This window comes from Egretta garzetta, unplaced genomic scaffold (genome assembly GCF_000687185.1).
Source record: "Egretta garzetta isolate BGI_Z169 unplaced genomic scaffold, ASM68718v1 scaffold505, whole genome shotgun sequence".
Taxonomy (NCBI): Eukaryota; Metazoa; Chordata; class Aves; order Pelecaniformes; family Ardeidae; genus Egretta; species Egretta garzetta.
In genome coordinates, this window is record NW_009259711.1 from 606,011 (window position 1) to 615,907 (window position 9,897).

A 9,897-nucleotide genomic window follows, 5' to 3' on the forward strand; every position below is an offset into this window, starting at 1 on the left:
CACCTCACAGGGGATCCCCCAGCTTGTCAGCAACATCAATGCCTGCCAGGTTATTGCAGAAGCCGTGCGCACTACCCTGGGGCCTCGGGGCATGGACAAGCTCATTGTGGATGACCGGGGTAAGCACTGGGCAATGGCCTCTTGCAGGCAGGTAAAAAAGTGACTTGGAAATAATCTGCAAGTGCAGCGCATGCTGGTAACGTGCGTATTTATTCATAGAATCATTTGGTTGGAAAAGACCTTTAAGATCATTGAGCACAACTGTACCTGTCCACCACTAAACCCTGTCCCTAAGCACCTCGTCTGCCTGGCTTTTAAATCCCCCCAGGGATGGGGACTCGACCTCTTCCCTGGGCAGCCCCTTCCCGTGCTTGACAGCCCTTTCGGGGAAGAAATTTGTCCTAATGTCCAACTTAAACCTGCCCTGGCACAACTTGAGGCCATTTCCTCTCATCCTGTTGCTTGTTAGTTGGGAGAAGAGACCAACCCCCACCTGGCTCCCCCGTCCTGTCAGGCAGTTGTAGGGAGCGATACGTCTTCATGTCGATTAAAAACAGCATTTGCGTAGATGCAGACTCCAACTCCCTTGCCCCATACTAAACTTAACTTTCACAACAGAGGTTCAGGCTCGCTCTCAGTGTTCAGTTTAACACCTTGACTCTGGCCTCTGCTGTTGAGAACAAGATAACTGGTAGACCCACCTGAAGAGCTGCCTGTTGGCTGCCTGCAAGCCTGAGTTAAGGCAGCCATTGTCTTCATTGTGAGGCTGGGTTGGTGGGACTAGATATGAGAAGGTCTGTATCAGAAAGGAGAAACAGTGTGTCTTGAACCTGGTATTCAGCCACCCCTGACCATTTCTATTTATTTATTTTTTAAACGAGGCTCATAATATATGTGGAGTTATTCAGCCCTTGTCGCTGAGCGTGAGGTCAGTGGATGTCACCGGGTTGATTATTTGGGGTTTTTTTTTCTGTTGTGATTTAGGGATGAGATTTGCTTCCCTGCTCCTGAAAAGACTTGTATGAAGTCACTGAAGAAATGTCTTGTTTGTGGGTTTTTATTGCTTGAACTAAAGGGTGGGAAGGAAGGTCTTAGTATTGTCTTTAAATAGTTTTTATGAATAGGAACTGTAATAACTTTTATTAAAAAGGAGAATTGGATTTAAATTTACCGAATAACTACTACGATTGATTTGTAGTCTCTTTCTTCAGACCAGAATACCTGTTTTTATCTGGGGAGGCTACTGAGAACTAAGAGGGAAATGAGTTTAAAGCTTGTGTTAATTGGTGGGAAGGGTTGTTCTACACTCAGACTAAATTCACTTAATCTGCTCCAAAATTGGACTAAAAAGATGCTGTTAGTATGGAATGGAGGCAGCTGCTGAGATACCCTCTGTGGAACAGCTTTTCTGGGCTCCCCCTCTCTGGCGGTGACCCCCCCGACTTTCCTTTTCAGCCACTTTATAGTTGTGTAGCTGGCTGTAGGAGCGTATTAAGATATCATGGTAATCGCGTCTCAAATCACATAGGAGAAGAAACCCCAGTCATCTGGCTGAAGAAAAATGACTTCCAAGTGGAAATTTGGGATGGGACATAACAAAATTCACCATGATGCAGGACCAGGGCTTGACTGGGGAACGCTGTAGCGTAGTAAGAGGTTGGGGAGACATCTGACCTGGAAGGTGAACTGGTGAAGCAGAGTGAGACTGGCTAGTCTGAAGTTATCGGTGCGTTAACGTCTCCCTGAGGGCTGAAAAGCTCCCTTGGGTGTTGGGGTGCCCTTTTGGAGCGACCAGGGCTTCACTCGTGGCAGTCGAGCTTGAACTTCCTTTTGTATGTTAATCCTAGGCAAAGCCACCATCTCTAATGACGGTGCCACCATCCTGAAGCTCCTCGATGTTGTCCATCCGGCTGCAAAGACGTTAGTGGACATCGCCAAATCTCAAGATGCAGAGGTAGGAGGGTGGCCTGGCTGGGCTCGAAGCGTAACACACGGCAGCGAGCTTGCTCCTGCCAGTGCTTGTGTGGACTTTGTGTTAATGGGTGGGAATTGCTCATGGAGTGCTGGCATTTATTCTGGTTTCATTATCGATGCCTTCTCTTTTGTGGTAACTTTAAAATCTTTTTATGCTGTTTCAGCCAGATCTGATGGGGGAGGTTTGGAAACTTCAGAGATACAGGGTTCATGTTTCATGAACATAGGTGACTGGGAAATGAGACTTCACCCTCAAATGGGCTGCAGTCTGAACCCAGCCCTTCTTAATCACTAAAAAAAATCCATCCATAAATCTGTGAACAGAGAAAATTATGAAATGTGATTTCACCTGGAAGCCCTTGCAGGGTTTTGAAGCTGCTGTCACAGTGCAGTGTGTGGGTGACATCAGAGAGTTTCCTCTCCTTGCAGGTTGGTGATGGTACCACGTCCGTAACTCTGCTCGCTGCTGAGTTCCTGAAACAAGTGAAGCCCTACGTGGAGGAAGGTCTCCATCCTCAAATCATCATCCGTGCCTTCCGCACAGCAACGCAGCTGGTAAGGCAGTGCTGCCTGTAGCAGCCTCGCCCTCCTGCAGCTGCTGCAGAGCTGAGGGGTGTATTGGGCTCCACCAGTACCTGTGGGGAGGGGAGTTCTGTGCCAAAGAGGAAAATGTAACACACTTCCAGGCAAAATGGGCATGGGGGGGTGACAGTAGCAGTCTCACCACGTCTTACGGCTGACATCAGCTGCCTTCTCTGGTGTCAGTGAGCCATTATTACCAGCTAGTACCTCTAGGGCGCTATTACTTCCTTTGGTTTTGCTCATTTTGAAATGAAAATTCGTTCCCCATTCTCCTGATTGCTGCTACTCTGTGGTAAACCTTACATCTCATGAAGCACATCGGTCCCGTTAACTCCTTCAGTAGCCCTTTGGTTCCCCAGATCTCTGCTGAAAACAGTGGAGCAGCTATGAGCCTCTTCCCGATCCTCTTAAACTTATGTTGATGTGTTTCTTGAATTACTGTGCTGGAATGGGTGGAAAAGCTTAAATGCTTGAAACTTCGGCAATGCTGTGGTAGGGAATAAAAGGTAACATAGAATACAAAGAGAAAAGTTGGAGATCGGATCAATTTACGAGCATGAATCATTAATCCAGCTGTTGGCTTGTGTTTTGACAGGCTGTAAACAAGATCAAAGACATTGCTGTTACTGTGAAGAAGGAAGATAAAGAGTAAGTTTCCCATAGGGGTGACCTGGTTGTGTAGCTGGGCTTCAGGTAGCTGGTGTGAGGGTGCTTCTGACGTCTGCTCTGGCTCTGGCTGAGGTATGGAGGTTGGGCTGAACAGCTGAGGCCCCACATTGGGTTATTCTGGAGGTTTTGGAGTTTCCTGCCCCTCCGGGGGAGATGCCATGCTCTCACTTGGGCTGCAGCGAAGTAATGTAGGCCAGTGTCTTCCAGTGCGCATGGAGGAAACTAGGTACCGAAATAAGTGGCCTGATTTCTTTGTTCCAGCGGTGGTGGAGACTTGCAGCTTTTGCTGCAGTCAGTGGCGGTGTTGAATCCTCAGCGCTTATCTGAAAATCAGATTGCTTTTTATAATAATAAATCAAAATGAGTTGTATCCTTTCTACTGTCCTGTGATGCGAAATACAGCAATTCTCGGGTCAGCAGTAACTTGAGTGATAGAGCCTGGGAGCTGGATCCGTATTTCCCCAGTGTCCCTTGCAGCATCCGCTCAGTTACGGCATACATTACCTGAGTTAATACTTCAGAGAACGTGCCACCTTTACAGGGTTTCAGAATCTTCTTACTGCCTTTGGATGAAGGAGAAGATGCTGAGCCCTGCCGTTACACTCAGGCCTGTGGTGTCTAAAAACCAACAGACCTGGTCAGCTAGATTCTCAGGGAGAATTGTACTTTGCCACATGTGTGCCTCGCTTTCCCTGTTGGTAGAAGGGGGCTGATCTTTGCCTCTATCAGAGCAGATTAATCATGCCATATGCGGTGTTTTTGTGAGCTTGTGAAAAGAATCAGCAAGTACACAAGACCACACAAGACTTTGGTATTTTCTTTTTTTTTCTTGCAGTGAGCAGAGAAGCCTGCTGGAGAAATGTGCAGCCACAGCCCTGAGCTCTAAGCTGATCTCTCAAAGCAAGGAGTTTTTCTCCAAGATGGTCGTAGATGCTGTCATGATGTTAGACGACTTGTTACAACTCAAAATGATTGGAATCAAGAAGGTGCAAGGAGGCGCTTTGGAAGTAAGTTCTGTCAGAGCCTGTCCCAAAAGGGTCGGAGATGGCGATCGCAGCTCCTTTGATGGGTCGACTCTAGCAGAAATGCAGCCCAGCTTGATAGTGCACGTTTGGGATTTACCAAAGTGAAACAAAGCTGTTGCTGGGAGGAAAAAGCTTAGCGAGTAGGGCTGTGGATTTCTTTTCTGTAGGTAGAGAATATCTAGTTTTTTGGTTTATTGTTTTTTTTTGAGCCAAATATGCTCTTATCTCACTGCCCTCTGCAGCGAATGTTATTACTTGTGCAAATTTATATCTTTTCAAATGATGAAATATTCTCTTTTTTTTTTTTTTTTTGTGGGAAGTCTTTGTTACTTCTGGAACCAAAAGCCACGCAGTCCTGATTGTATGCATGAGTACCGGGTTGGGAAAAATGCAAAGAAAACCTTGCAAAGATGCTGATCTAGCAGCAGGCAGGGCAGATGGGCTGCGTGGTTTATACCCCAGTGCTGGAATATACCTGTCACGTATGGGACTGCAGGTGGGTACGTGGGAGGGAGTTGTTCTTGGGCTGTGGCACAGCTGGTGTGTCCGTGCTCTCTCCTGCCTGCATCCTGCATAGGTTTGGCCCCTCCCTTGGGACCCTTCTGCTGAAAAATAAAGCCCGGCGCAGTCTCTGTGAATTACTCCTCTGTGGCTGTTACTGTCTGTAAACACTCTGCGTGAGCATTTTCGTTGAGAAGAGACGTTATAATTACGCTATTGTCTTGCCCAGACAACTAATTTAGTGAATTAGGAACGTTTCAGCATCTGTTTGTGTGGTGTCTGGGCCTGCTGGTGTTCTCAGGCTTGCAGAAATTGGTCCCCTGCGGAGGGCGGTGTCTCCTGTTCTGGATAAAAGCGGTTTTCCCTGCTCCGTATTGTTTGGCCCTTGTATTCCTCAGTCAGGATGGGGCAGATAATTTAGCATTGTTGCTTTTCAGGGTTGGCTTGTGAGAGATCCTAGATCATCTCACCCTGTCGGCGAGAGCAGAGAAAGTCTGTGCTTGTCCTAGCTTAAGGAGGGGCAGGGACCCTCTGGGCTTCAGTGACTGGGCAGAGCCAAGTCTGGTTGGGTCTGCTCATGGGGTAGGAGGTTTAGATGCTGATCTCTCTCCCAGCCATGAAGTCAAGAAGATGGCTTCAGTGGCCAGCGCTGGGCAGGGCAGTCCTGCTGCAAAACAATTCCCAGAGGTGCTGATGGAGCTTGGAAAACCAAACCAGGGCAACAAAACCCCCAGGTGTGGGGCTGTGGATGAGAGGTATCCATCTTCAAAGGGTAGAAACGGGAAGGACATCAGAGAGAGAACAGATTGCTCCATCCCTTGATCTTCAGGTTGTGTATAGCATCTTTTGCTGTGGTGTCTTGAGGGGGTAGAAAGGAAGTGATAGAAGCTGGTTTTGTGAACAGAGAAGTAAAAATTTGCTGCTTGTTTTCTCTAAAAGTGGGTTAATCAAAGGAGACAGCTGTTGGTGAGCGCTTTGTAAATGAGGACTCTGAAAGCAGGGAGTCTCCTGTGGGAGCTACTAACCCTGTTGAGAAAACCTTGGGAGGCCAAGCCTAACACAAATCCCTGTCTTCAAGGACTCTCAGCTGGTGGCCGGGGTTGCCTTCAAGAAGACATTCTCTTACGCTGGGTTTGAAATGCAGCCCAAGAAGTATCAGTCTCCCAAGATCGCCTTGCTGAATGTGGAGCTGGAGCTCAAAGCTGAGAAGGACAATGCTGAAGTCAGAGTAAACACGGTGGAGGTAAGAGCCAAAAGGGGAGCCTGTCCCCCTTCCTCCTGCCCGCAAGACGTGGTGGCTGCTTGAGAGCCAGTGGGATAAAGGGGATTGCCTTCTGCACATCCTTCTCCCCCTGAAAATAGCTGGTGGGCTATGCTGCCTTGTTTGGGAGAAGGGTATGGCAGGCTTTGAATTACGGCAGCTTTAGGGCATGTTTCTGCTCAGTCATTGTGCCTCAGCTAAGCCGTGATAAGTCATCAGCTGTGTGGTGACACCGAACAAGTGGCCTTCCAGGGAAAGCTTAGAATCACAGAATCGTTTGGGTTGGCAAAGCCCTTTAAGCTCCCCCAGCCCAACCGTTCCCCTACCCCTGCCATCCCACCCCCAAGCCCTGGCCCTCAGCACCGCCTCTTCCCGGCTGTTAAATCCCCCCAGGGCTGGGGACTCGACCCCTTCCCTGGGCAGCCCCTTCCAGCATGAGGGCTCCCTCAGCCTCCTCTGCTCCAGGCTGAACCCCCCCAGCTCCCCCAGCCGCTCCCCAGCAGCCTGGGGCTCCAGACCCCTCCCCAGCTCCGCTGCCCTTCTCTGGACACGTTCCAGCTTATTAAGCAGTGCTTTAAATGCTGGAAAAGCCTCTGCATACTTAAGCAAACAAGGGAGCCATTTGGACAGTAGTTCTCTTTCCATCTTGTTAAAACACCTGTATGGAACATGGTTGTTCTCAAACACCTTCTTGGAAAGTGCTGCAACGTTGCATGCATTTGATTCCTGCATAATTGTGATACCTAAAGATCTCTGGGTGCTTTGCTTTTGGGGTCTTGGCCCCATTGTGGTCTTAATAAGTGTTTCCTTGAAGTCCCCCTTGCTGCTGTGGTGAACACGACTGTCTTTCCTGTTGTAGTCGGCTGCTGTGTGGGGTGTCGCTGTCTGCTTTTGTAAGCCTTCCCAGCTGCCTGTGTTTCACTGGCAGCTAGAACTCAGCAGGCTTGTGAAGCCTGAGCGTGCTGGTAAAGCATGAGGTTTCTCAGGATCTGTGTTTTTCCTCTGTGATAGACACTATAAGTCTGTCCACCCCGACATCCATCCACAGTTCTGTAAACACTTCTCAGGCATGGGTATAATCCCTTCTTCCTCCTTGTGCTCACTCCTGAGCCGTCGCTGCCTCCCTGTCAGTTCATCCAGCCCCTTTATTGACTCAGTTCTGCTGCTTGGAAGCATGTTAACAGACACGGCTCTTTGGCATAAAATGAAGTGACCTAAAATCACCTGTGAGCCTTGGAAAGCAGTTGTCTGCCAGGGCTGCCCAGAGCAGCGTCGCTGCTGCCTTCGTTTCAGACGCGATCTCCCTTCGCAGGCGCTGCGGGATGGCGTTTGCAACCCTTTGTAATGTGAGTGCTTGTCCCTTTCTCTCCTGTCCCTGCTAGGATTACCAGGCCATCGTGGATGCAGAGTGGAACATCTTGTATGACAAGCTAGACAAAATCCACAAGTCGGGAGCCAAAGTCGTCCTGTCCAAACTTCCTATCGGTGATGTGGCTACTCAGTATTTTGCAGATAGAGACATGTTTTGTGCTGGCCGTGTCCCAGAAGAAGATCTCAAGCGAACTATGATGGTGAGCTGCCTTGTTTCAGAATAAAGACTCTTCATTTAGTTTTAACAGTGCCAAGCTGGTCATTCCCAGAATGGGGCAGGAACTGACACTTAAAAGATTTAAAATGAAAACTGTGTCATTTTTTTGGCATAGACTGACAAAGCTGTTCCTTGGTGGAATGAACAACCTCAGGCTTACTGCATCAGCACTGCTCTTTTGTTTCTCTGCTGCTGTTACGCATTAGGGTCTGTACATTGCAGCAGTAGAGGTTTATTTTCCCTAGTTCTTGCCTGTTCCATCTTTTTTTTTTTTTTTTTTTTTTTTTTCCTAAAGCTTTCTTTGTGTAGCTGCTGGACTCTAGAGCCCGTGAGTCAGCAGTTAGAAGAAGCATAATCTTACTTGGCTGTCGAGGATTATTTCTGATGCTGGTAGCCTCCCTAGATGCATGAGACAGGAGGAATGTAAAAGAGCGTGTGGGGTTTTTTTTTTTTTCTTTTTTTCCACCCCCCCACGCCCCCCGAATCTGGCCTATGGGGCAGTTTTACATCAGCTAAAGGCCGGGCTGTCTCTGAAGGGTGGGAGCCTGCTGGGCAAATTCGCTTGTCAGTGTTGGCAATGCCGCGCTTTATCTCCTTTCCATGCAGGCCTGCGGCGGTTCCATTCAGACTAGTGTCAATGCCCTGTCGGATGATGTTCTGGGCCGATGCGAACTCTTTGAGGAGACTCAGATTGGAGGAGAGAGGTAAATACACCAGCTGTGAACCTGTAGTCCTGTGTGAGAGCTCTAATGCTAGTTTGAAAAGTTAAGTAGGGTCTAAGCGTTTTGAGCATCTCTCAAGGTGACAGTGCGAAAACGAGATTGCGTTATTGCTACTTTTTATGAGGCTGAGGGAGGGAGCAGGAGTAAGCTTTCATCTAAATCTTACCTCTTTTATATGCTTTTAAAAACACATATTTATTCCCCAGCGCCTTGTAGAAAGCGCAGTGATATTCTTTCATTCGTAACTTAAAAGCAGCGCCTTTTGGGGTTGATTGTGGTGCTCGGTCTGATAGCCCACAGTGGTTACTGTCGGTGCAGATGGAGCTGGGTACTACATAATGGGGTTCTTCCCGTCGCTGGAGGAGAAATCCTCTCTGGGGCTGTCTGCTGACATCTGCTGTGTCCCTGCCAAGTGAAAATGAGAGCACTGGTTTAGTGCGAAGCCCTAGCAACAGGAGGAGAGTGGATTTTCCTGGGTCAGCTTGAATTTCACTTGCGTATTGCCTGGTTCTGCTCCTTCTTAGCTCAAGACCTGACAGTAGGGTGAAATGGCTTCAGTCACGCATCGGGCTCGTAGAGAACTTCTCTGTTCCCGTACTGTCCTATCGGTGCAAACCTGTTCAGCAGCGCTGCTTCTCCGTTGCTTTAACCCTTCTTGTGCTGTGCCGTTGGCAGGTATAACTTCTTCACAGGCTGCCCGAAGGCAAAGACTTGCACAATAATCCTGCGAGGGGGTGCAGAGCAGTTCATGGAAGAGACGGAACGGTCCCTGCACGATGCCATCATGATAGTCAGGAGAGCGATCAAGGTAAGGACCGGTGGAGATATCCAGCAGGGAGGTTTGGCGTTGGGGATGTTGATAGGGCCTGGCACGGCTCTTAACTCCTTCCAGAAAACTTTTCACACACCAGCATTTGGCTAAAGGTCCCTGTGGGGAGGCTGGGAGCTCTCAGCCGGTAGAGTGGAGTGCGTGGATGGGCAGGGTCGCATTGATTAACTCGAGTGCTGTCCCGTGGCCAAAGCAGCGTTGTCTCTGCAGCGTTGCCAACTGCTTGCCAGGCACACCCGGTTTTTGCCTTCTCTTTAGTCCAGTTGTAACTTGTGCTCGCTGGGTTGTGGTGTGTTCCGTAAACGCCTCCCTCCTCAAGGGCACATGAGATTTTTGGCTGCGTCGGGTAGATCTTCGGTAGATTTGAATAGCAGGGTCGATCCCGTGTGCGTGTTGGCACCTGTTAAAGCCGCTCGTTCCCTCTCTTGGTGACCGATCCGAGGGGGTAACTGTCCCCCGGCTGCGAAGCTGGGCTGGGAGCACCGAGAGAGAAGCCTGAGGCATGTGGGGATGCGAGCTCTGCTTGTGGAGTTGCTGGTCCTGCGTGATAGATGCTGCCTAACTGCGGGTGTTTTTGGGTTATGCATAACAACGTGTTAATGTGGTGGTTTCTGGTTAAAAACAGCTTTGAGGCTCGGTGCCCTGAGGGGATGGGAAAAAGCATGTCAAGATTTTTTGGAACTGTTTTGCTTTTAGAAAGAACATCCTGATCTCCCTACTGAAACAAATGGGGGGGGGGGGGAAAA

The 9,897-nt window shown here is 49.0% G+C and overlaps 1 protein-coding gene across 1 annotated transcript in view; it reads left to right on the forward strand.

Moving 5' to 3' along the window:
* Positions 1-6: 6 nt before the first annotated feature.
* CCT7 (chaperonin containing TCP1 subunit 7) overlaps positions 7-9,897 on the forward strand; it is an 11,572-nt gene continuing 1,681 nt past the window's right edge. Inside the window, exons 1-9 of the mRNA XM_009639040.2 lie at positions 7-119; positions 1,848-1,954; positions 2,404-2,529; positions 3,152-3,204; positions 4,061-4,232; positions 5,830-5,994; positions 7,395-7,583; positions 8,207-8,304; positions 8,998-9,130. Of these exons, the coding sequence (XP_009637335.1) occupies positions 92-119; positions 1,848-1,954; positions 2,404-2,529; positions 3,152-3,204; positions 4,061-4,232; positions 5,830-5,994; positions 7,395-7,583; positions 8,207-8,304; positions 8,998-9,130 (1,071 nt within the window). The 5' untranslated portion in view covers positions 7-91. The remainder of the gene's footprint in view (positions 120-1,847; positions 1,955-2,403; positions 2,530-3,151; positions 3,205-4,060; positions 4,233-5,829; positions 5,995-7,394; positions 7,584-8,206; positions 8,305-8,997; positions 9,131-9,897) is intronic.